Here is a 27,443-nt window from a genome sequence, read left to right as displayed (position 1 = left end):
TTCAGGCGAAATTTAGACGATTTTTATCTCATTTTTTAAAAATATGGTTTAAAAAAAGACCTTTCCGTGACAATAATAAAACTTCTTAAAACTTACCGATAGAACTAAATATTTAACGGATAAAATTTTGTTTTGAAAAAGGACCGTTGTATTTGTCCCTACAACCATGCTACAACACTAATACCATACTATGCAACCTAATCCCCGGTTTTTCTTTCTCTATCTGACAATCACAGACGGCGAGAAGTTGCATGCCTTGTTTTTAATTCATCTTCATTGTACAAGCCAATAACGCGGATTTTTTGGGTCTCCCAACTAGTCTATATCTTTCAGCCAAAATGGTAGCTGCAAGTAGCGAGGGGCAAATTTTCGTGGATTGTTCCGTGAGTTAATAGCCATTAAAAGAATTCCTGCAGCCAACAACATCATGTTCGGCATTAAAATTAAACAACCAAATAGCCAGAAATTTTGTAAACAAAACAAACTCGCGAAAAGACTTACTTTATCGAACGCACAAATAAATCTCAAGATTAGAGTAAACAAAAACCCTTTTTGGTGGATTACGTAGTGAAAGACACTTTTGATAATATGCATTATTCAAGGTTTTTGTTTCTTTGATGATATATAAACGAATATAGATGCTAAAAAAGATGGCGTTATACATTTTTTTCATATTTAAAAACGTCTAAATTTCAGCAGTGTGTTATTCATGCTTTTTCAGCCTCAAATTTTCTTATTTGTGCTTTTTGACAAATAGGAAAATGTATAGTCAGATCCACAAATGATGATAAAAAAAGTAATTAATGATAAAGTTATTTCATTGATCAACCGGTATCCATAGTAACTATAAGTGCGAAGAAGAAAATAAGGGGTTCTAATAGTATTGATTCTTAGTATTTCTAGACACGCATTATTTTGTTTCTTAATATTTTCTAAATTTTGGGCAAAATCTCATACTCAACGTTCTTATAATAAAAGTGTTCACAGACAAGGAAAAATGCGGAAATACAGTAATGTTCAAATAATTCTGATTCCTTGGATGAATCCCAAGCTAGCAGTTTACAATTGCTGGTATCTTTTTTTTAAACGTCCCCTTTTAATAAACGCCACTCTCAAACCGGGGCGTTATTTAAACCCATTGTTATTTCTCTGTTAATAGCGCAACTAATTTAATAAAACAGAATCGATCATCTTAATTTAGAATTTGAGAATCTTTTATTTTATTTTATTAGCTTCGATAATAATTAGTCATAATACAGAAATTTAATTTCTGAAAAACAACATTTTTCTCAAATAAACAGCGTCTCCCTTGAACAATACTCAATTGAATCAGCTAAATAGATAAAAATTTAGGTATTCAATCTAATTCAAGGTAAAATTCATTAGGTGTTTTTTATTTGTTTATTTAATTTGTATAAGAAAATAATATTCTTTTATTGATGCCATGCTGAAAGATTCCATACTGTGATATCACTTAAATCATGCAGATATTGAGCTGCAATAAAGAACGGTTAAGCCCTTTAAATTATAGAGGTTTAATCAGGTGAATGTAAATAAATTCGACATGTTTGTGATAAACAGACGTGACCCTTTCTCACGGTGCGTTCACACGGGGTTAAATATTAATATGAAATTAATTAATTTACTGTTTTGATTTTCACGCCCGAATAAACCTCACTTCAAATTATAATATGAACTAATTTTTGTTATATTAAGAAAATATGAACTAATTGTTTTCAATAACATTTACCGGTTAAGATAATTTAAAAAAAGTATCAACCCAGCTTAAAATTATGTTTCCTGGCGTTGTTTTGGTTAATTTCAAGTTCTTTTTTTCGGCGATCGATAATAAATTTATTTTTTTCATTTCTAGGTAGAGTCAGCTAGTCTTAAAAGAAACATTATTTTTCACACAAAACAGTTAGAATGCACGCTTGAGCGGTTTTGCCGAATACATATGTTATAACATGATAATTAAGTGAATTGTTTGACCGGTTGTTCTATTTACCAATTCGTTCAGCATTGAAGCCGAGATGATTGAGAGAGATCATCAGAGAAACCGTATTAGCATAACCTTCGGCATAAAAATTCAATGATTATTAAAATAACAAAGTCGGAATTATGTCTTGAAGAGTTATTTCAAAAGTTCAGTTCGCTGCCATATTACTCAACGAAGCATACTAACTACCTCTGTTACTTACTGCAGATACAGGAGAACGATTTCTTAAAATAAATACAAAAGAAACATGACAATTATGCTGCAATTTTGAAGGATCCATCATTTTCTGGATTACTTAGCGTAATTATTAGTATGTTATTATTTTTGGATTGATGAATTGAATTACTGCAATTACTTAGTTTTTGGATGAGGGTTTGCGCGCGGAATGCGAGTCAGATCTCCGTGTGCAGCCAATATTGTGTGGATTGTTAGCATAACAGCCTGCGTGTGGCTGCAGTATAGCTTTGTGCACACGCTAAAACACTTCGAACAGCACCATGAAAAACAGAAGTTGTTCGAGTCGAACGCCGAACATGATTCTATACCTAACAACAGAACTTATGAATTGCTACTACAAACAAACGCAGATGTTAGTATTAAACAAAAACGTTCTATTTTAACTGTACAAGATAGCGCTCCTGTTCACACGAAGGACTTTAGGCAAGTGCAACCATCTCGTAAACATGAACACACAGAATTACACCCACACTCTCAAATGATTAAAAACAATAAAAACTCAACTTCTCCTACTAATCGTAGAAAACGTAAAGCTGATCCGCAGATGCCATATTCTCGAAATGCAGCTCAGATGCCGTATTCTCGAAATGGACCTTTACCAGAAACTTTTAACAGAGGCCTTCATGCACGTACACAGTTTAATAGACCGTCGTTTCATGTACCGGCAATACTCTCGCGACGCGACCATATTTCTCCGTTCGAAGGAGAGAGAGTAGGTGAAAGAAGGGTAGGGCAGAGCGCCTTGAGGCAAAGACTGCTAGATGCTTTAGCAAGAAGGATACAGGAGCGCAATATGATTATGCACGACCCTGGTTTACTTAGGGAAAGGGCTATGTTAGACAGTCCGGAACTATTTGGTAGGCCTAGCAGTGAAGATTCATTGCTTAGGCCGCGTAGTCCGTTACTTCTTGATCAAGAACGAATGCATCCGTATCCGTTAGAGAGCAGGTTAAATGAACCCAGATACGCAATTCCATTTGCTGAACGATTGTCAACTATACACAGACCACACCCAATTCTAGATCCAAGTTTATTATCCGGAGTGTTGTCGAATGAGGAAGCTTCTATACTGCCCAGCCGCCGAATGTTTACAGCAAATGTCGGTAACCTGGGTGATGAGACTCTTCCTTATGGATCTCTTGGTGAGTCAAAAGCTCCAGAGTATATTCCAGTTGGTCGTGTTGGTAGTTTACAGAATGAAGATTCGATGTTTACACAACCGAATCAAGTATGTGGTTTAAATTGCTTATCTCTTGGGAATACCATGTTATTTATAGCTTTTATCTCTATCGTTCTCGTTGAAATTGGTAAACATTTTGAAAGAAAGTATATATCCGTTAATTGCTTTGCGGAGGGATGAGATCATTTGTTCGCCTGATTGGTTAGTCTATAAAAATCTGTCTCATTTGCAAAGGGAATGTTTTTTTAAGGAAATATCAAATGCTCGAATAAAGGTTTTTTAATTAAGGCTTTTTTTTTAAAGAAAATTTACGCTCCGTCAATTATAAGACATTAAAAAAATGTTTTGGAGGCAGACCACCATAAAAAAATTTCCTATTTTTTGGAAATTAAACTTTGTCATTGTTATATTATGTATTTTTCTTGTAATATTTTCTCAGCTCAGTACTTGAATTGCTAAAAAGTCTCTCTAAATTGATAAAAAAGTTACATAATAGTTCCTTACCAACAGCGACTACAGGAGTATATCTAACTGCAAATGCAACCAATTTCTTCATTTTAGTTAGTTTGCTGAGTTACGTCAATTTATTTTGCTCCGAGAAACGTTTTCATAAACCATGTCAGTCGATATGTCAAGTGTACTGTACTTTTGTTTTCAGCATATACTTAGGCTGGCAATATTCATAAATGCGCATGATAAAATATATCTTAATAAAGAATAAGCAGAACCAAGATTGGGTTTATTGAATTAGTGAAGCCAAATTTTTTCTTAAGTAAAATATCAGCTGCAGGCGTTTCATTTTCAGAACGATAATTTATGAAATGCTGGGAGATAGACAGACGCATACGGTATTATAATATAGATGCTGGGAGATAACCAAACAAATGTTATTTTCTTTAAATTCAGAGTAGCATAAGATTTAAGAACTGTACAATGAGTTACTAACATACCTCCCATGAATTTTCAAATTGCAGTGCTGATAACAGATTAATCGGTAATGGGGTCATAACACGAAGTGTTGCTATTATTTTTTATAAATTATGCTATAACTGCTACTATAACGAGTTTAGGGTTTCATTCTGTTGTAAATGATTCCAAATGTTTTCCAATGTCATACTTCCCTAGGGAAAAAATTGAAAACCTTTGTCTAACTTCACTTTTCTTATTGTCTGATTCCAAAATCAGCTTCAAAAGATCAGTGTCAAACGGTTAATTTTCTGAGCGGTTCCTAAGTATATTTTAAAGAATCGTTCGTAAAACATACAACAGTACATCTGATCTCTACGGAAGATATGAAGATATTCTAAAACACGTACATTATGCGGAACAGAATATAAAGTTTAAGATAAACTACAGACTTTGCAACAGATAGATATGATTTACGTATGAATGCACCCCATTTTATATTATTTAAGAATTTCTCTAAAAAAAGATGATTTGGAAACAAAGTCAAAGTTATTTATAGAAAAATATTAGCATGTCGTCAATTGCAACTAATAATTTTCTCCTGCTCTTTAGGACATGCAAAATGAAGAATTGACAGAATTTGTACCTGCCATTCGTCCACTGAGAAAACAAAAGAAGACTTGGGTGACAGATGTCAATGTATACAGCAAGAAGAAGAAAGATGATGACGTCAATTCGTTGTTGAATGATGATGATAATGATCCTTTAGATGAATTTGGTAAGTTGCTATAGAGGTTTTACTTACCATGGTAACAATATCTAAGCAACCAACAGTTAGGTTTCTGTGAAATTCTTGAAAGGGAATCAAGTTTTCAATTTTTGCTGCTTGGGCTATTCTGATGTATATTTCTTTACCTGTTGATCTTCTTTGTTGTCATTTTCTAAAACATATTTTTTTAATTTCGATCTTCCTCTTAATATGCATATACATTACAACCATATACTAAGATTTTGCAAAGATCATTTTTGTGCATTTTATTACCTGATAAACCTATATGTTCAGAAAAGGTTAAACCACAAAAACATGAACAATGAACAGACATACTGAATAAATAACTTCTAGATAATAATAACTCCACTATATAGGTAAAAGATGCACATTAGAATTCCTTGTTGCCCTTATGCCTGTCGATTTATAAAAATGTATGTAGCAGGTTCAGTGTAATATAATATAAATTTAACCAAGGACAAAGATATATATCAAGATATCAAGAATAAATTAGAGATGCAAAAGTTGCCGATAGTGGTCACTGATGGTTTGGACATCGCAACCTTAAATGTCTTCAAGTGTGGAATCAGAAAAATGTACTTGATTAACGAATAAATTATACAAGAATATTAAACAAAAACAAGCGAAGAATGTGTTACTGTGGTATCCTATTACTAGGAGCAAACAGCATATTGATATCCACTACATTTGCAACGTGTAGCAGTATATTTGTGGCAATATATCTACAGCACCAACGATCAGAAGAATGATGTATTAACCAATCACATTGCTGTGTTTCATGTTTTATGTATCTTGTTTATTTACGTTTGAACATGCATTGCATTGTTGTTTTTCGTTTCTTTCTAATCAACTTTTCTTCATAGATCCGTGCGATAGACAACCGTGCCATAATGGCGGTTTGTGTAAAGTTGTTGGGAACACTGAGTATTTGTGTATATGTCCACGAACGTTTAAAGGAAAACGATGTGAAAGTAAGTGTCCACACACAAGACACTTAACTCTGTCAATTAAGAAATGAACAATATGGAAAAAAATATCTGAAATATCTATTACCCAAAAAGATGATAGGTAAATTAGAAAAGAAATAGAAGTTAAAAGAACATTGAAATTTAGAAATTAAAAAATTTTTATAACCAATTTTATCAACAATTCCGCCTACCTAGTCTTGATCCCTAAATAATACGTAATAGAATTATTGCACATTTTCTCGTTCTGTTTTTTTAAAGCCAACCTTTAGGAAATTGTAGAAATTTGAAACATTTTCTGAATTTATAAAATTGAACCCTTTAATTATAATGAGATATCTAGACAAAGAACTTATTAATTAAGCATTCCAGTGCTTTACGAAAACTTTAATTATAATAAATTAAAAGTTAGCGAGAAACTAATGAAGTTTCTACGTAATTTATCATTTGTGCAACAACCGGTAAGTATTGAATTACGCAGAAATTTCATTTTTCTTGCTCCACAAGCAGAGTTACGTCGGATTGTGTTATTTGTAGTGTGGTGTCTACACATGACATTGAGACATATATTTTATTAATTTATTTATTTGAATTCTCCTTTTCCTTGCTTAGCTATCTCTAGTGAGCTTGTATTCTTCGTTTAACAGTACCTTTTCTGATCAAATATTTTGCCTTGCTCACTCAACGATAACTAATAGAGACAAGTACAAAGACCAGAAACTTAAAACTAACCAGCATGGATTTATTTATTAGTAAAACGCCTTTTGTCACGTGACTATGTCTTGTTAAGTCACATGTTGTGGTATGTCACGTGACTTTGTCATGTGACCTTGTCACGTGTATGTCTTGTTAATAATTGAAGTTGTCAAAATGCCTGAACTGTCGTTTATTATTGACGTCGTTGATGTGGTAATTGTTGTTATTGTCGTTACTGATGTCGTTGTATCGTGTTGTTGATGTGTTGTTGTGTTTTAGTTGTCGGTGTAAAATGCGTTTAGTTGTGTCCAGTGAAATATGTTTAGTTGTACCCAGTGAAATGTGTTTAATGTGTTAGTTTGCGTCCAGTGAAATGTGTTTATGTAGTGTTTCGTGAGTTAACGCAGTTGAATTTACAATATGCATTCATTGTACTAACACAAAATCATGCCGAAATATTTAAACCCTATATAACACATTACATTAACATACAATTTTCTGAATACTAGTAATTTTTTAACTTCATACATATAATCAATCTGCATAGTTTTATTCTAAATTTAATTGTAATTTCCTAAAGTCAATTTTTGAAATTAATTTTAGGCAAGAGTTTAAGCAAAATTAAAAGTTTGATGATGTTAAATTTGATTTTCCAAAGAGTGTAAACCTTGAATTTTAAAAACTTACACTTTAAAAAGGCACATATTTTCTGTTTTGCAAACTCTTCTAAACAAAACTTTGAAACCGAAATTTCGGTTAAGAAATTGCAGTACAATGTTTGTATATAAATTATACGCTGCAATAGTAGTACGCATCACTGAACACAACAATAACAACTTTACCCACGAACCAACCTCGTTCCTGGGGCTATTCTACTATTATTTGACGTAAAAGAGTCCTAGGTTCGAGGTTGCGCCCAAACAGAAACAAACACACAAAACCAATGGATATCAGACAAAAAAAAAAACGAAAACTCGACAAGACATACACTTTTTTTCAATCCAGTTAGTGTAAATGAACTCCAATTTTCTCACGCAGTACGAAATCGTTGCCATCCGAATCCATGTATGCATGGCTCTAAATGTACGGAAACGAACACAGGATTCCAATGTTCTTGCGCAGTTGGGTTTAAAGGCAGGCGATGTAGAGGTAAGTAATGGAAACAACGAAAAATAGGGGATTGGGGACAAGTTTAGAATGTTAGTTTCTTGTAGGAAGTGCGTACAGGGTATACGTCAGTTTTGTTTCTAGTATATGGTGATTGTGTAGAGTATGTCTGAGTTGTGGCTGCAAAACAGTTGAAGCTGTATATTTTGTACGCATTTTCTACCAAGAAAAATCTCGTTTGACTTCACTTAAAAAACGCTGTTTTTTTAAAAAAAACTTTCGTTTCGCTGTGAATGGAGAGAGTTTCAACTGTTTGGCAGCCTTGAATTGTTGTCGGTATTAACTGTTTTTTGTTAACACGTGGTAGACAAAAATGCATGCTGGGAAGTATATTCAACTGCATGACGGAACGCTTTACTGTAAATAGTAATGGGTAATATTGCATGGTAAATAAATTGCATGACGGTACGGCTTGGCGCTATTAATAATGTGAGAATAATGCATGATGGGAAGGTAAATTAAATTGCATGACGGTATGGACTAGTATTAGTTATGATACGGTAATAATTGTCTGATGAATGAACATTTTAATTGACTGAAAAACACATTGCACGAACGCTGTATCCCAGAGTTTTCATCGCATGTTTTCATTGAAAATGCTATCAAATAGTGGGGTTGATCTAGCGAAAGTTAAAAAATGGATTCTTACTTAAGAGAGCACCCGCCATTAATTAGTAAAAAACAGTCGTGTAATGTTTCATCGCATGACTGACTAACAGGAAGGAAGTGCTCCTTAATACAAGTAGACCCTGCCATTAGTTCAAGGCTGCCATTCGAACTAACCATTGTAGTATACAGCTATAGCTGGATTCGCATTTAAGAACAAAACGGGTCACATCAGAAGGTGTAGTGTTTAGAATTGGTTGATAGAATTTTTGTCTCGATCCGTTCTGATTGATATCATTTCTATTTTTCTTCCTGCGGACTAGGGGAGGAGATTATGTAACTAAATTATACGAAGAACTAATAAATTGTTAGGCGAATGACCAATCAAACTGGGAGTATCACTTTTGTTCTGTTTCGTTTTGCTCTTTAGTGGAAATCGAGCGCAACCGAATTTGAACGTTTCACAATTTTTCACAGCATTTGCCATTCAAAAAACGAAACGAAAAGAATTATTCATTTTCTTACACTGTTTTCTTTTCCCTATTTACAGCACGCAATTTTTGCTTACCAAACCCTTGTATGAACGATGCTGTATGCACGGAATCATCTTCCACAGACGGTTTCTCTTGCGCATGTAGAGAGAGCTGGTATGGGAAAATATGCGACCGTGAGTTTATATCTTTTTTTTTAAAATTCATCTCCTTCCAATACCAGATGTGTTCGGTGTTTGGTTTTTTAAAAATGGCTTTATAAAAACACACATTTGCTTGTGTGTCAAGATATATTCTAAAGTCTCACAATGTGAAAAAAATTGAACATATATGCATATTTTGAAGAACGAGAATATTTTACAAAATTCATAACGTCTAAAGAAAAGTAACTTTTGCCACGCCCTTCTCTGGCGTTATATTATGAATACATACCGTCGAGCTTTCCTATATACACCAATCCCCGCCCTTTCACGCCTAGTTGCAAATTAACGCCATATTAATGTAGGAACAACAAGAAGAAATAAATGAACCACATTTTAACAGATTTATCAGCCTATTGTTGTCTATTTTTTTCAGAGAAGAGAACAGCGTGCACACCGAGTCCTTGTCGTAACCATGGTCACTGTTTCACTGATGGTACTGATGCGTTTGAATGTGTATGTCAAACTGGAACTTCTGGAAAGTTATGCGAAGGTATGTAGACAATATTTTTAAATTATTTCAGCGAGGATATTTGAATTAACAACGAACTAAAATGTGCATACAGAGAAGCTGATTTTTGGGGTATTTGCTCAGGAAAGTATCTCCCACCTGATAGATGAAAGAAAATATACATATGTGAAACTCTTAGTTTGAAATGAAAATATAATAAAAAGTGTTTTCTTATTTGAATGCTTTAAATACCTTTCCAATTTTTTTGTTGCAGAAGGCAAACTTGAAGATCCTAGTCTGCAAAGCATTGCTCACATGTTCCACGTGGGTGAAAAAGACACAGCCGCTGTTCAAAAGAGCGCCATTTCAACTCCTCCATCGTCTGCTACATCGAGACCATTCGCTTGTGAAGCGAATCCATGCCGAAATGGTGGAATTTGCAGAACAGATGTCACAAGTCCAAGGGGATACCAATGCCAGTGTTCCGAAGATTATAACGGGGTCATATGTGAAGGTATAACATAATATAGAAACTGGATTCAAATTTTCTACTGTTGTTTATCAGGAAAAAAAAGGTTTTGAAAATTGAGCAAGGGTGTATCAAAATAAAATCTGACATTTGCTTAATTTATTTATTGCCTAAAACTAACCTAAAATCTAGTCTCCAATAATTGAAGAAACCAGCGTTTTACCTTACTATCCAAACTTAAAAATAACTACTGATTTTGGTTCTTTCATATGAATAACATACTACATCATCTTTGTGGTAAAATTGATAAATAAACAAATGGATATTGTTTTAGAGAAAAAATGTCAATGCCAAAATGGAGGTACATGTATTGGCGAAGGTGTCGAAGTGAAGTGTATCTGTCGGCCAGGTTATGGTGGCAGAACGTGTCAAGGTAGACAGTTGTTGTGTTAGAATCTGGACCTTTATTTCTCTACACCATCATGTTTTTGAAGACTTTGCAATAAACATAAAGGTTTCTTATAAGAGATCCCTCTTAGCATTCATTTTCATCTTTCTTTTTATCGTTCACTTAAGACTTTGTAAATGCTAATGTTTCGGAAACGATATTAAACATTTCTTTTTACTAAGAACTACTGTTATTTTTCAATTGATTTCCATAGAACACACGCAATGTAATGAAGACACTTGCTTGCATGGTGGTATATGCATCGAAGAAGTTGGAGGCTTCCATTGTAAATGTGACAATGGTTACAAAGGACAACGTTGCGAAGGTAACAAAAGTTAATAGTTACCATACCTTTAATGGTATCCGAAACTTTACTCTTGAGCAAATATATATCACTTGTCAGGACTTGTAATAAACAAAACCGTTTTGTGTTGCAATGTTGTAACAACTACCAACTATGATTTTCTCCAAGAGGTACAAAATCATGGACTATCATCTAAAAACGATATAGTTTGTACTACGAAGTCGTGTTTTTGGTAATTAGGATATGGGTGGATACCTAATTGTTACTGGTCTGCTTATCCAATTTAAGAAGTAAATATAAATACATTTTCTCTTTACCGATTTGATGAGACATTTTATATTCTTTTAGAGTACGACAAGTGCAGACCAAACCCATGTTTGCACGGTGGAAAGTGTAAGGATTATGGTGATTTTTACAAGTGCGAATGTAAACGCGGTTTTAAAGGAAAACAATGCGAAGGTAAGCTTTCCAGAGCTTTTTGAGCATTTTCTAACCCTACAAAACATACGACCCATTTTACATTTGACAAATGTAACTGGTGTAAAACAAGTTTTTATGTGTAATTAAAATTTATGTTTGGTTCTAGATCTTGACTTGTGCCAGCCTAATCCTTGTCACAATGGTGGTCAATGTTTTGGATATCCAGGTGGCTTTCAGTGTGAATGTCTACCGGGTTATAGCGGTAAAGCATGCGACGGTAAGTGCAAAAAGATGAGTAGGCGAGTAAAATTTAATTAGAATTTACCAATTAAATTCTGATACTTTTACATAATGTATTCAGCTTTGTGTTCTTCGATGTTAAGCAACAAAGATAAATGTTTAGATCGAATTCACTGTTTGTCTAATCCTTGCTCAAACGGAGCTGAATGTATTGAAGTACCTGCAACGTCTGAAAAACCGGAAGGAACTTATAAATGTGGATGTAAAGGGGGGTTCATGGGAGAGTCTTGCGAAGGTAAGAACGCACCTGGCTTAAAGATACCTATTCTTTAGTAATTTTTTTTTGTTTTTACGTTATTGATCTTTGTAATTTTACTACAACTACATTACATTCCCATACAGTACAGAAATGACAAATCCGACATTGACAGTCTATGGACAATGACTGCTTTTTTACAGACCTAATAACTGACCGAGTTGCAGCATCTCAAAATTGACACTTTTGTAGACACGACACAATTTGTAATGCCGGTATGAGTTGTAACTCTCGGAGCACCTACTCATTCGTTTGTACTGACATAAAATAAAAAAAATATACGACACATGTCGCAATAAATGTTAAAACCGACGGCGATAACCTATTTGAACTTCACGATAAAAAACAAAAAACGATGACAGATATGTACGATGCATACAAAAATACAATGGTTAACATACACACGCATTACCACGCACACGACACGATACGATACTAACATTCCACAACAACATTCGCAGATACACGACTTAATTACGAACAAAGAATTTTACGGCACATCAATTTGTATTTTAGAGAAAGATTTTTGTCACAGTAGTCCTTGTCATAACAGTGGCTCATGTGTCAATACCAAAGATGGATTTCTATGTTCGTGCTTAGAAAGAAATTATGGAAAACAATGTGAACGTATGTAGAACACACTCGAAAACAACCGCAGAAAATACGATTTCATTACTTAACAGAAAGTCTACCTTGTCACAACTTGAGCATGATCAAATTATCTTGAAAAAAACGTTTCATTTCTTTTTTTAGATATAAATCATTGCTATGGCACGCCATGTAAGAACAATGGCAAATGTATTTCCAGTATACATGATTTCAAATGTGAATGCAATGTTGGTTTTAAAGGACCAACGTGTCAAGGTATGTGGCTCAAACATCTGTTCGCCTGAACACGTTAAAATGCATCCACGATAAAAGAGATAATGATCACAAGCAACTAAGTTTATAATATGAATTTAAACGTTTTCTTGCATTTTTACTGACAATGCTCCTACGCATAGCTGCAATAACTTTAGTTAACCAAAAAAAAAAATCACAAGTTTACCAATTTGCTTGTCCCAACCACAGAAAAACCTATAAACAGCCATACTTAACACACCGTCTTGTCACAGTAAATTTTTCGAAATTTATTATTTTTTAATAACTAGATGTGGATTATTGTCAGCCGAACCCTTGCAAAAATAATGGCTACTGCACATCAAATCCTGCAGGGAATGGTTTTATCTGCCAGTGTACTGAAGGTCATCGTGGACTTACTTGCTCAGGTACGGCCAAACGTATGGATTGGTCAATAACGACAGCACTATACTTTTTGGATTTGTTAAACGGTCATGCGCCTTGTTTCGGATCGTGTGTACATAACGTGCATCACGGGGAAATTGTAACAAAAATCTAAGAGATCGATAAAGGACATTATAACGAGAATAATAACAAGAATTCCAACGATCTGTCACACAAGAATTTAAACGAGGATCCCAACGAGAATTCCAGCGATAATTAAACGATATTTATTGCGGAAATTTTACGAAATTCAGAATAACAATCGCAACTAAACATTAAAACGAAAAGTCTTTAGTTTTAAAATTAAATGAACACCGCGGATACAAAATAGTTAAATTTCCATCAACAAACAAATATATTTACCACAATAAAGTGCTTGTGTACTTAATTATTCTATGTTAGTTATGTAATGCTATTTTTGTTCAGATCTTGACCCATGTTATCCCAACCCGTGCACGCATGGTGATTGTAAAGAAATAGCTGGTGGATATATATGCAATTGTACTACAGGATTTAAAGGGCCTAAATGTTCAGGTTAGTACTTCGTTTGTTGACTTAAAAACTTCATGGCATTGTAGCTGACATTCTGAGAACAATTTCACCACGAACTACAAGTTAAAACGCCACTTCGTTCTTCCACATCGGTAGACAGTCTGATTTCCTTTCTAAACTTGTATGGCAACACATCGAAACTATTGATAAATTCTACAATCTAGCATGCTGCTTCCACAATCAGTGCTATATTTAAAGCATTACTGGCGCTATTTCTGTCTGCCTTGCAAGAAAATCTTTTATATGTGTATTTTGCAGAAATCAACCGATGTGAACCTAATCCTTGCTTTCATGGCGGCACGTGTGAACAGATCAATGGAGGTGTTGGATATGTTTGTCAATGCCAACCAGGCTACAAAGGAGAAATGTGTGAACGTACGTTGAGTCTTACTTAAACAAGATGTTAAGCTTTTGGAGTCCTTGGATATAAATTAGTGCTGCTAGTTAAAGATTGCGTTGAGATGAGAATTGGAACTTATTCTTTATAGCGTATGGACTCGTGTAAATTAGACACATAATTAAGTTAACTGTTTAATTATTGTTTTGTTTTTAATTTGATTTGCAGGAAAAGACCTGTGTCATCCTAATCCTTGCCATCACAACGGAGAATGCTCAGACGGTCTACCTCCAGCATTCAGCGAACACAACAAGTACAGTGTCCAGGCTAATAAACGCCAGCTTGGAGCTATTCATTGCACGTGTGCTAAGGGATTTAAAGGAGAGCGATGTGATGGTAAGGGGTTGTGTTTTATTTCTGCTGGTAATTTAAGGAGTTATCAAACTTTCCTCGTCTTCCTGGTGCAAGATTTTATGACAGGAATTAGTTTTATATATGTAGGCACCATATGGTGCAGAACATTTCAGTGTTTGCATTTTTTATCTTGAACAACTATTGAGCATGACTAAATTATACAGAATATGATTAAAATGAAGTTTTATATGTTGTTTCAAACAGAGAGTTGTTGAAGCGTGAGACTAGCTTTGAATTTGTTGACTCCACATGCCAATTACAACATTTTCACGCCTGTGAAATTGATATGTATTCAAACAAAAAGAAAACGCTAGCAAGATCTAAAACTGCTATTATGAATTCTCAGAGCAAGGGATTGATTTTTTCCCAAAATGTTTAGGTTTTATTGGCATAAATTACTTCAAACGACATTAATTACATTTCAGAAAGATTGGTTCCATTACAGCTGATTTAACTTATGCATTAATTAATTTATTTTTAATCAAATGAAATTGTTTTTTGATTGGTTTAATGTAAACAGTTATGAAAGAGCATTGCATTATTTTGTTAATAATAATTGACGTACTCAAAGTTGTGATTTGCAAAGGTAATTTAATGAATTATTTAAATACCAGAGTTTAGTTGGAAGCGAAGACGTTTCTTATTGATGTGAAGCTAATAGCGATAATTGGTTGTCATAAAACAGCTTGGATGTGAATTGCTAAAATAAGTTAACTGAGAATATAAGGATCTTCTGATAGATTAAAATTACAGCTGACATAAAATTTATTAGTTAGTTGTTCACGACGCAAAGAAGTTTACTGATTTGTCAATTTAAAGCATATTTGTCTTCCTAGAAATTGATCCATGTTATCCAAATCCGTGCGAGCACGATTCAACGTGCATTGCAAACGCGCATGCGCCGATTAAATGTAATTGTTCGATTGGTTGGAAAGGCGAACACTGCGCAGGTTTGATAGAGTATACTTTTTTATCTTGTTTAATTTAGACGATTTTTTTGTTTATTGAAATGACCGAAGAAGAGCTAGCTATTTTAAATGCAGTTTCGGCGACCATTTGATGAAGTAAAAGGGCCGTCCTCTTTAACTAGATTGGATTTTTGATTCTTATTTTGTTATGCGATTCAAAAATGCTGTTTGTTCCATAAAGCTAAGCTTACTTTTATTTTTAATTTTTTATCTAACCTAATGTTAAGATTAGGTCAAACTTAGTACTTAAAACATCCGACTAATTTTTGAATGAAAATAACAAATGTTACCACGATCTCAGTATTCACACTTTCTCAATAAAAAAGTTAACAAAAACATTACGAATGAAACTTACACAAACTGAGATGGCAGAGCGTTGCCTTAACGTTTATTTCATGGATCTCGAAGAATTAGTTTCATAGATATTATATTTGCAAAAAAACCATCACACTCCAGTCCAGTTTTAAAACCTTTTAAGGGAATGAATGTTACTTTCCGTTAAATGGCTTTCTTATCAAATAAAAATGGCGTAATGTTAAAAAAAAGAGAAGAAAACAAGCCTCTGAGTGAATTAATTCTTGATGCGTTTTTTTATTTAGCTGTTGATTTATGTTCTCCTGATCCATGTCGATATGGCACTCACTGTATTCAAACAGATGAAGAAAGCTATCAATGTGTTAAAAACTTGTGCGCGCCAAATCCTTGCTCTAATGGTGGGAAATGCATTGTGGTAAATGATGAAGGGTACGAGTGCGCATGCTTGAGAGGATGGAGAGGCAAGAACTGCGAATGTAAGGACATTTTGATCGCATTTTTGTGTGTGTGTGTGTGAGTGTTTTTACTTGCACGTTATAATGCCATTGCACTAAAATGCTTACTTTATGGAACACAGAATTTATAGATACACTAGTCGGTCGCCCGTGAAAAATCCACGGCTTTGCCTGTTCTTTTTAAACCGCATAGGGTGCGGTTACCATTTTGCGTGACAGACAGACAGACGTATACGGGTATTATATTATAGATACAGATATCTTCCAACCTTCCTTAGATACTGATTTTTTTAGAAATAAAATCTTTTTCATCGTTACCATATGAAAAGTTTGATCTTAAAGTTGAAAAAGGGGCCTAAAAATCACAAGGGGTCGATTGTTCTTAATTATGACTTTTCATTTGCTTTAATGTTCGTACAAAATAACAGACCAAAAAATATGGTCTATATGAAAAACAGACAATTCTGCCTTGCCACCATAGATTGAAGGCAACATTGCATTAATTTGTATATAAAAACATTTCTTTAGCACAAGACATCTGTGTGCCCAACCCATGTATTAATGGTGGTGTATGTCACGTGATGGAAGATGGAAGTTACACGTGCGAATGTCCTACACATTTTGCTGGCAATAAATGTCAAAGTAAGGAGAATATATTTTATGTGTGGAATAGTACGTTTCATACACAATATCTTGTAATTGACTGGCAGTTTTTTTCTGTCAATCTTAAAAATTACAATTGTTTCATGTCTGACACTGAAATTTGACAAACGTTTCGAAAGACAATCAGCTTAGATCTTGATGTATTTTGCCTTATATAAAAGTTTTCTATGCTTTTAATATTTCTAATTTGTACGTTATTATCTATACGTCTATTTTTTCTTTATTTTTTAGTTCAAGAAAAGGTGGAAAAAGGTAAATGGATATCTCGTATTACTGATATCGTTTTCGTTCAATAACATCAAATGTTTTGTTTTTTTCATAAGGCATTGTTTTATAAAAAAATATTATTAGACCACCCGGGTTTTAGGAACTTTTAAAATTAGAAAAATCAATAATTTTTTCAATAAAAACTGCAAAAGAGAAAAATATTTTTTTATGATTTCCAATTTTTGTTAAAAAATTTACATTCAAAAATAGAGTAAGAAATGATCGTATTATATATTGAATACATCATCTACTTTAGATAGACTGACATAAGTTTTTCTGAAAACTTAATTTAGCTAAGACCCATTAAGAAACTTTTGGAACTAAATGCCCGTGGACTTTGGGATTTAGACCCAAGGCCAGGTTTGTTATAAAAACTTTTATTCATGTAGGCTTTTTGTTTTATCTTGCAGAGAAAGATTTATGTGCGGCATATCCATGCAAGAACGGCGGTACATGCATCGGCACAGAAGGTGGTTTCACCTGTAGATGTAACAATGGCTTTTCTGGTCCATTTTGTGAAGGTGAGATGGTGTTTTAGCATCTTTCTTTTTTTAAATAAAAAAAGATTTCAGGAAATGGATCGATAAAGACATAAACTCAATTTTATTCCTTTTTTTCCTTTTTTTAACTTTTGGCATTCAGTGTGTAAGGTATATAGTTCAAAGAAGGGGTACAGTGTCAATTAAACTTTGTGAGACAATACATTCTTTTATCAATGTTTTCTGAATTATCAAAGAGAAAAAATAATCCGTATGTCAACAGTGCACCTCTAAGTTCATGTGATGTCGTGACATTGATGTGTTTTTTTATGACCATCTAAATTTCATCAAAAGAACGTGTAACGCTTATTAAATTTTACGCTCATAAACACGTTTTTGTATTTTATAGATAGCGTATGTCATCCTAACCCTTGCGAAAACGCGGGCACGTGTGTGCCTTACTATGGAATTGCATTGTGTAAATGTGCCCAAGACTACACAGGTGCCCACTGTTCAGGTACGAAATCAAAATGTAGCTATAGTGAGTTGTTTGCCTTGTGCCCACTGCTCAGGTACGAAATCAAAATGTAGCTATAGTGAGTTGTTTGCATTAAAGTTTTACGTGTATTGCCTGGAGTCACATCTTTTTAGGATGAAACAAGGGGACTATACAAGTAGCTCCATGACAGCTTTTTGTGCTAAATACAATATGCAATAAGGATGCTTCGTTCTTTTGTTCTAGAGCGATACAATATACTCCTCTTCTCCCTATCAGTGAAGATATTTCTCCATCTGCTGTGCAATCAAAAGTGAAACAAATGACTCGACTTTTTTGACAACAAAAAACAAAAGATGTAGATTCATATATACACTAAATAGACTGCGTAGTTAGAAATATGCATATGTATATATTAAAGCCTATGTCTCGTTCGACTCTGCTGTAGTTTTAGCTTAGATGGAAGTACATCTAATCTTATTTTCATTCACACAGAATTGAAAAAACCGAGAACTGTCCAACATTCAGACATTGACAAGGCTAAGACTTTGACTGTCGACACTAATGGTGTGGCTAAATCACTGACACCACACGTGACCGAAATACTGCAACATTCCGGTGCCAACTCGCCGTTACTCGTTGAGCGAGTTGAAGAGATACTTAACTCCGACAAAGACGAATCTCAAAGCAGCAACAGTAAGAAAAAGACTGGTCTTCCACAACAGATGGTAGCAGCTCCTGTGGCGAAACTACCTGCGCAACCAACAACAAAACAAGAGCTTCATCATCAACCATCGGCGCCACAACCACCTTCATCACAACCAAAGGTACCATCTAGACCACCTTCATTGCCGCCTTCAAAGACGCAATCAGCGCCATCCTCGTCACCACCCTCACAACCACCGACATCGCATGTTGCATATCCATCCATGGTGCAGAAACCGCAACTGCCAACTTTGGAAGAGATAGCAACCCCAAATGGTCCAATATATCGAGCTGTGGTTGTGATCAATACAAAAGGTAAAGTTTTTACTTCATGCAAATAGGGGGCTGTCTTACCATAAGTTTTGGGCTATCCAAATTACCCTAAATAAGCGCACCTGTTAGAGCTTATAAGGTAAGCCAAAATACTTACTACCAAGAGCCTGTTTACACGAAACCAACAAATTCAATATCCATAAAAGAAATTAAACAGCGTAACGCTTCATTAGTCCAAGATGCTGGTAAAATGTCCACTAAATCTATTTTATGTCTAAGTACCATTGTAGCCTGAAATCCAGGAAAATTTTACTAAGAAACCAACAAAAATGCTTTAAATACCAATCATAATAAATTAAAAGAACATGGCCTTTGTTTAGTTTCTTATAAAAGAACGTAACTATGTTTTAAGAGTGGCAGAAGGCAAAATAGCAAAATATTTTTCTTTGCAGATCCTTGTCAACCGAATATCTGCTTACATGGTGGTATCTGCGTTGTGAGAAGTAATGGAGAACCAGAATGCATTTGTCCTGATGGATTTTCGGGACCGTTATGCAAACGTATGTAGAACCTTTCAATTAGTTTGGTTTATGTACTAAAAAAGTTGATTATTTTTGTATTAACTTTTCCATACGCATATAGGCATGTCTTTTATAAGAAGTAAGTAACAGGAAGTTTTAACGTCCTCGGGGATTACATCCGAATGGCTGCCTCTTCATCCCCTTCCACTGTAACTATGTTACATTGCCACTAGAGATTACGTATAGCATTGCTTCCTCTTGCTTGTCTGCAACATAAGCCGATTAGCAGTCAGTAAATGGGACCAAATTGGCTAACTACATTTAAAGTACGCCGGGAACCTTAACCTTATGATAACAAGTCGAATATGCTACCACTACACATCTTTATGAATAGCCTGAGATTTACTAAAAGTTTGCATCAAAAAAGGGAATAACATTAAAACTCAAGTAATTTTAATTTGGCGTAACGCGGATAAAAGCTTTTGCGCAATAAGTGAATTGAAGCTATTTTAATTAAAGCTATATTTATTTTCAATATAACATGACGGTGATAACTGGACAAAATGTGGTCGTAGGTATCATACCAAGATTCACGCAACTTTAATGTGCTATTCTGTTTCCATAGAAATTGGTGTGCTTGGATATTCATCAGCACCCAAGTTCTTTCCACATGGTGAGTTGTTTTGATTGCCTCTTCTGATTAGGTAATGTCTATAGTTGGAATGAATATTTATTAAGTAAGTGAGTCAAATGTATTGTTATTTCCTTTCAACTTTTCTTAGACGAATGCAAACATTGTGACAAGAATTCAATTTGCGTCAATGGACATTGCATTTGCCAACAAAATTATGTTGGAGATGGCCTCGAATGCACACGTAAGCACACGATAATTCATTGGTTAAAAATTGGTCTTTTAAGACCCGATTGGCTAAAAAAACTTCTAAGCAATTGCTTATATTCTTCACCTTTAGGCAAAACACAAACTGATGTTGATTGGAAATGCGATCCTAGCCCATGTCAAAATGGTGGCACGTGTAAGCCAGGTCGTGCTAAATGTGTTTGTAGGCTGGGTTACATTGGCACGTTTTGTGAGAGTAAGTAATCTAATATTATGCAACAATGTTAACCCAACAACACCAAGGCAGTAACATCTTTCTATAAATAAATTTATGCATTAAAAATAATTAAAAAAAAAGATTCACATTCCTTAAGTAAACACGATTTTAAGAAACACGATATTAGTTTTCTGGTAGTTTCAACTGCCAACCAATTTATAAGTTGGTTTGTTGACAGAGGTGCTGATAAAAATCATGTTTAAGGAATACAATGACATTTATACATGCAAGAAAATCCTTCTTAAGTGGCCCAGCAAACATTAGTGTGTGTCTTTCAATGAGGCAGGTCATAAGACAAAGCCTTGTTTCCACCTTTTTACAAGTTTTGTACTTACAGAGAACATGAATTAATTTCTTCTTTTAAGATTACTGTCCACCAGTGGTCCATTTAAGTTTCGATACGATGAAAGGAAATTATGTTAAAGACGAATCTGGCAACAATAATAATGCAGTGATGAAGAACGGCGCGGAAATCATCTACGAAGGAGGGAAATGTGATTCTGCTGCTTCTTTGTTAGGTAGCTAGAATTTTATAATGCCTGCATTGCTGAAATTACATCGATTATTAGGTTTCTCATTTGAAAATCTGGTTACAAATATTTTTTCTTCTTATCTTTTTAATGTTTCCCTTTGAGTGCACACTTTCTTTGTGGCTGTGGTTGAGGTGTTGGTCAAAGCTCACTCAATTATTAACCAATTGACCAAGCAGATAATTTGAAAAGTATACCAACGAGGCTTAAAACCAAGAATATACAACAATCAATCTATAAAGTATTTCTTTAGAAAGAATCAATTCGTTGCTAATTAATAATTACGTTACAAAAGTATAATTGTTAAACTTAAACACAAGTGTTATCATCAAAAGTTTTGTCTCAGCAACTGAGGTCGAAATAAAAAAAGAAGCCAAAAGCGTGTGGTGTATACAATTCTTATAATTCTTGCAATTGCAGAATGAAACAATCGCCAGGAAATTCCAGCCAGTGTGAAAGTTTTACATAGTAAACCGATTAGGTAAAAATATATTTGAACGTAAGATAAAAAGTCTTTCCTTTCTACATCAGGTGGTGATATCCTCCTCGATGGTGCAAACTTCTCACCAAAACCACGTGATTCCATCACAATGGCAGTGTGGGTGAAACTGGAAACTAATCGTGGCATCCAATCTGTTTTTGACACAGTTGGTGGTGCAATGTCAAATCATAGAGAAGGACAATATCATCTTGAAATTGACAACGGAAGGATACGTTGGTTCCACCGAAATGAACGTCGAGTAACGATATTTAGCGTGTTGTCAGAACCACTGATAACAGAAGGAAACTGGACGCATATCACAGGAACATACAGCGGATTGCAACGAGAAGCAAAGGTGAGATTTTAAGAACAATAATCTGGATCTGGTCGTCCTGCGTGGAAGATCGTTTTAAACATCAGAACAGTTTTTCATTGGATAGAACCATCTACCAATCAGAATTGTGTAACAGAAAGAAAACGTTTAGGATTTAAAAGATAAAAAAAACTATCATTTTATTTTTAGCTATTTGTTAATGGTGATTTGGTTGGTACTGATTCCAATACAAGTTCCACCATTTATTTATCGCAAGATTGGGAAGTCAAAGCTGGCATAGGTAGGAAGATATAGAGAGAAACTTATGTGCCCTGTGTCGATGCTTAAAATATTCTATGAAAATATCATGACGATTGTTAAATGTGTATTACGTGTTAAACACCATGTATATACAAAACATGATTTCTGTCAAGGCCTATTAAGGTGTGTTTCGGGGTGTAAAATTGACGAAAGGGCGTGCCTTAAAAAATGGGTGGGGTTAGAACTATAAAAATACTGAGAGTGGGGTGCCAAATGGACGAGGTACTATTTATAGCATGGGTGTAAGCTTAGAGTCCTAAAATCTAAAATTGGCACCACACCATCCATCTACTTGACTTCTTCTATAATCATTCACTTAAAAGTATCATATATCAGATTTTTTTTCGTTTGAATGTGTTTAAACTTAATCGAGTTGGTGCAATTACTGATGTCCCTTTCCTTCCCATTTTAGGCAAGCACGAGCACAAGTTTGGAAATAGATTGCTTCGTGGTATGGTGGATGAATTTTTCATATTTGCTTGTTCTTTGCCAAGACTTGAAATTCTTGTTTTGATGCACCACTGCAAAATCTATTGGAGTGAGTTATTGTTTTACATATTGACAAAAGTTGTACCGTATTTGTGCTAATTTCCGCGCGTATTGATTTTCCAGCAATGATAAACATCTATTTCGCGTATTAATTTTTCTGCAATTTGAAGGTGTTTTGCAGTCTTAATTTTCTTGCAAATTCAAATTTCCGTTAAATATCAAAAAATAAATGATAAATTATGGGTTTTGCACAAAATATAGATCCCTTAAAAACACATTAGTATGAATGAGTGCAAATAGCACCCCTTTTGTTTTTCGTATCAAACATTAAAAATTTAAAATAATATTAAAAATTCTTTGCTGTCTATATGTTGCCCAGAAACACTCTGAACAAATTAAACCTTTCAATGATATACCTTTCCCCTTTTTTTAGAAAAAGATCCACACAACAAATCTCCTTCAAGCAAACACGAAGTCACAGGTGTTACCAACGCTGCTTCGTTGCTTGTTAAAGAGACATCTTCGGCGCAAAAAGACCCTGGTCGTTTCCAAAATTACATGGGTTATACGAGTAAAGAAAAACCGCAACGTGTAGTTACTGAGCCTGGGCAAGCCTTGGCCTTTACAAACAAGCCGGTAGCAGAACAAGTAACGGTACCAGGTAGCCAGAGGTATAGAATAGCAAGGCCTCCTCAAGGAAACCAGTGGCTACTTCCAGCTCGTAACCAAGTACCTAGCAGACACATAAATGAGGATCCGAGAGTATTGTACGGTGAGGTCCGTGAATTTCTAAATCACGACCGGTATTTTAACGGCGATAAGAGAACGGGTGTTCTTCAACCCAACGAAATTGAAGATCTGGAGAAAAAACTAAACATTAAGCTTAAACCTTACGTACGAGCCAGATTCCATCATGCGCCAGTCATCCGCAACGAAAACAAGGAGCTTCCGTTTGGACCGCATGCGTATTTAAATTACCCTAAAACTCAATTCGGTGGTCAACCAATGCTGCCAAGTGTGGCAAAATCAACGTTTCCAGGACCACCAATACCGCCTTTAGCATTGTTCAAACACGGTTCAGTTCCTTCTTTCCGCGAGAAAGTACATAAAGCTGTTAAAGTGTCTGGACCATCTGCCTTTCTCGTAGATCAGAATATTGGTTTTAAGAAATCTCCAGTACCAAAATTTGTCCCACAAGGTCCGTTTCCTAATCCTAATGCAAATCCATATCACAGAAACCCTGCTGCAGCAGACCCAAGATGGTTCACTTGGACGAAGGGTCTTGCGTCTACTGCTGGCGGAACACATAGCAACACACATTCCAACACTCTTCAACGGAATGATCCTGGAACTGCAAACGCTGATACTCATGTACAATCATCGCAAAACGCCGGAGGGAAAACGAACGTGAAGCAGATGTATAACCTGCCTGCTCAATACTCCACTCTTTATCAAAACCAGTTTCCACAAAATGCTCCAGCTCAAACTAAACAAGTCCATACTGAAAATCATAACCACCAATGGGGATTTGGTAATGGCAATGGAAACGGTAATGGTGTTGGCACACCCGGTGGGAGTGGCTCTGGCGGTGGATGGGGGTCTGGTGGGCCCTTAAGTCAAAAAATAAACCTACCTGGATGGGATGGCAATCCCCCTGATGGACCTCCTTGGGGTGATAAAGCGGAAGAAGCAAGAGCCAAACAGCAGCAGCAGCAACAACAACAACAACAACAGAAGAGTTTTGTTGCCATTAATAATCCACCAGCAGCAGTGCCTACATTCCCTGCAAATGCAAGAGAGCTATGGAATCGTTACATTGCTCAAAAGAAGCAGTCCACGTCTGAAATGCACACAGATGCCACTAACATAGCGTCGTCGGGAGTCAAGATTAATCCGGCAAATGGACAGCACGTGGGTGTGCAAAACCACCAGTGGGGATACGGCAATGGGAATGGTGATGCAAATGGACATGGAGAAGGGGGAGGTACAGGTGATGCTGGAGGCTGGGGAGCTGGAGGTCCCGTGAAGCAGAATACGTGGCTGCCTGGGCAACAGCAACAACCGAAGAATTTTATCCACAGTCCCTCTTTGCAGTCGGCGCTTGGCCAAAGTTTAAAAGTTCCATGGTTACCAAAAGGTGGATCTAATCAAGAAAAACAACAAGCCTCGATTTCATATTCAACTCCTCCATCAGTCAACGAATACGATAGAAGATCCCAAATTACTTCTCTGCAAAGTTTACCTCCACAAGCCAGTGCCCCTACACCAACTTTCCTTGATACGAGAGGAAGCATTACAGGTGCAACAAGGCAAGATACCACAAATCTTCAAAATGCAGGTCAATATTACTACCAATCTAATGTGGCAGGTGGCCAGCAACAAGGCGACGCCGGAGCACAAATTACTAAATCCAAATCCACTGCGTATGATTTAAATACAAAGGTACTATATCCAAAGGAAAACGTACAAAGGATTGGATATAATTCCCCTAACAACCAAGGTTTAAACGTGCAGCAGAATCCGAAATCTTTTATACCAAGCGAATTAAATTATCCTGTTGCGAAGAACAATGAAATGGGTAAACTAGTACCTAGGACTCAAATACCAAACGCAGGTTTGCCTCAAAAATATAACCAGTATTTTTCAACCACCAAAAAAGAAGAGTCGCAAATTCCTTCTTTGTCTTTGACGCAACTCCAACCAATACGAGATATCAAAGCACAAGCAGTTGAGCCAGTACGAACCATACAGGCTCAGGTTGCGCCTGCTGTGCAAAATGCACATTTTATACGAAATAAAAAAGCAAAAGTTGAACTCAGTGAAGCCGAGAGACGGGAAATCATCTCTCAAGCTATAACAGACGCCATGAATGGCCTGAAAAAAAAGAAGAAGAAAAAGAAGAAAAAACGCAGCATGAAAGAAAAGCGCTCTGTGTAATAACAGCCTAATATATTGGTGTAAACTTCGTACTTTAGTTACCGTATACATAAAGTATTATGTACACTTAGAGCAAACAAAACAACTATATTAAACTCTTTTTAATAACATGTTGCTATTAGCATCTGAATGCTTCAGCTTTAGAACTTTGATAAATCTGTTTTCTAATTTTCTCTGACTTTAATGTTACTTAACAAACGCATTTATACCTCGATCGTTTAATCAAACGATCACGTGATCAAAATCAATGAAGCCTTAGTAAATAACTCTTTTCGAAACAAAGGAGGTCGAAGAAAACATAAACTAATCACGTGATCGTTGATTACGTTACGGACCAATCATAGCTAATTATTTGTAATGTTTATATTGTTTTTTTATTAGACAAGTATGTAACGCATAAATGTATAGTCGTTAACGCATGCGCAGTTTATATGTAAATATTCCGATGACGTTCATATAAAAACACATATACACCATATCTTTGGTTAGCTGTGAGGCTAGCTGTCTTAAAAATAAAAGAAGCCATTTTTTTTACTCTAATTTTAGAAAAAAACTGGTCGTTTAGAATAAATAAATAATAAATAAAATAAATAGGGTACCACAAAAGCGGAAAGTAATGCTTGAGAAAGAAAATGTTTTTAACTTTTGCGTATTTATTATCCAGTGATGTTCTCAATTGTCAAGGCGCCATCTTTAAATTATTCTGCAGTAGGACACCAAATTTTAATCCTTAAACTTCATGCAATTCTTGTCCGCATTGCTTTCCGCGTTTGAGGCAATCTTCTTATGCTATGCATAGGGGAGAGGTCTTTTTTTCAAAATGTGAAAAGCAACGTAAATTTACTATCCAGAGTTAACCGTGATCTTTTTTAACACCAATTCATAGAATTCTTTTATGCATGTTAGGTCATCACGTGATGTGTAGATTGAATTCAGACGGAATACGTTTTTTGTTCGTTCGTACATTTTGTTTGCTTAGCATAAGAGCTTAGTGGACTCGCAAAAAATAGAGCAATTTTTATGTTCTTTTTCACGCACTTGAATAATTTTTTAAAAATATATATATGATATTTACATATTATTAGTCGTGTCTAGCCAATCAACGGCTACGTTGTTGTCATGGTGATATGTAATTACTTTTCTTATTGAAAGACATTGTTTTAATATAGTACTTCTTGTTTTCATTCCCTCTACGGTGGAGGGTTAACTTATGTTATTAAGCTTGGGAGTTAGTCCTCTAAGGTTGAGAGTTTACCCAATCACACGCATCGATACTTCTTCAACTAATCATCAACTTTTCAAGGGTCCGATTCTATGCTCTAAGCAATTTATTAACGATAAATATTCGCTACGATAGAGTATCTAACCAATCAAATTGAGATGGAAAATCTGATTTTCTAACGTGGAAATTTCCAATCATGCGTATCGATGTTTGTTGGATTAATAATTAACTTTATTGCGACGGAGTACGGTTTTTATGCTCCAAACAATTTCTTCACGATAAACCCCTAAAATTTAGAGAACATTCTATTTAAAAGATGTAAAATTAATATACCCTGACTTTCTGTTTGCTATTGAGAATTTAAACCCCCTTAACCAATACTGCTCTATGAAAGCTCCAAAAGCACAAGCATAACTAGGAC

The 27,443-nt window shown here is 35.1% G+C and overlaps 2 protein-coding genes across 7 annotated transcripts in view; one reads left to right on the top strand and one right to left on the bottom strand.

Annotated features, from left to right (window-relative positions):
* The first annotated feature begins 1,873 nt into the window (after positions 1-1,873).
* LOC130647358 (uncharacterized) lies at positions 1,874-26,968 on the top strand. Of its 4 annotated transcripts, XM_057453183.1 has the most exons (34): positions 1,874-3,464; positions 4,935-5,100; positions 5,976-6,083; positions 7,812-7,922; positions 9,097-9,213; positions 9,614-9,730; positions 9,963-10,202; positions 10,492-10,590; positions 10,820-10,930; positions 11,258-11,368; positions 11,496-11,606; positions 11,733-11,864; positions 12,402-12,512; positions 12,639-12,749; positions 13,037-13,153; positions 13,596-13,703; positions 13,980-14,096; positions 14,287-14,454; positions 15,309-15,422; positions 16,040-16,231; positions 16,739-16,852; positions 17,105-17,125; positions 17,551-17,661; positions 18,029-18,136; positions 18,611-19,135; positions 19,546-19,653; positions 20,240-20,287; positions 20,397-20,489; positions 20,586-20,708; positions 21,095-21,247; positions 21,791-22,095; positions 22,264-22,354; positions 22,787-22,912; positions 23,297-26,968. In XM_057453183.1, the coding sequence occupies exons 1-34, from the start codon at positions 2,385-2,387 to the stop codon at positions 25,798-25,800; spliced, it is 7,971 nt and encodes a 2,656-aa protein (XP_057309166.1). In that variant the 5' UTR covers positions 1,874-2,384; the 3' UTR covers positions 25,801-26,968. The 4 variants fall into 4 exon arrangements, with proteins under 4 accessions (XP_057309166.1, XP_057309168.1, XP_057309170.1 ...); XM_057453185.1 differs by lacking the exon at positions 5,976-6,083; XM_057453187.1 differs by lacking the exon at positions 7,812-7,922.
* Positions 26,816-27,443, bottom strand: part of LOC130647359 (otoferlin-like) — a 32,095-nt gene continuing 31,467 nt past the window's right edge. For all 3 annotated transcript variants that reach the window (XM_057453189.1, XM_057453188.1, XM_057453190.1), the window contains one exon: positions 26,816-27,308. Coding sequence is in view for 2 of the 3 variants with exons in the window: in XM_057453188.1 (XP_057309171.1) it covers positions 27,276-27,308 (33 nt within the window). In the remaining variant the exon portion in view is untranslated. The remainder of the gene's footprint in view (positions 27,309-27,443) is intronic.

This window comes from Hydractinia symbiolongicarpus, chromosome 6 (genome assembly GCF_029227915.1).
Source record: "Hydractinia symbiolongicarpus strain clone_291-10 chromosome 6, HSymV2.1, whole genome shotgun sequence".
In the NCBI taxonomy this organism is placed as follows: Eukaryota; Metazoa; Cnidaria; class Hydrozoa; order Anthoathecata; family Hydractiniidae; genus Hydractinia; species Hydractinia symbiolongicarpus.
Note: the sequence above shows the minus strand (reverse complement) of the source record. Positions and strands in the feature narration are given on the sequence as shown.

Bases quoted from the DNA above. Each gene is read 5' to 3' on its own strand.
- LOC130647358 (XM_057453183.1), top strand. From the start codon at position 2,385: ATGCGAGTCAGATCTCCGTGTGCAGCCAATATTGTGTGGATTGTTAGC. The intron at 9,731-9,962 runs GTATGTAGACAA...TTTTTGTTGCAG, and splicing joins TTCTGGAAAGTTATGCGAAG to AAGGCAAACTTGAAGATCCT. The intron at 16,232-16,738 runs GTAAGGACATTT...ACATTTCTTTAG, and splicing joins GAGAGGCAAGAACTGCGAAT to CACAAGACATCTGTGTGCCC.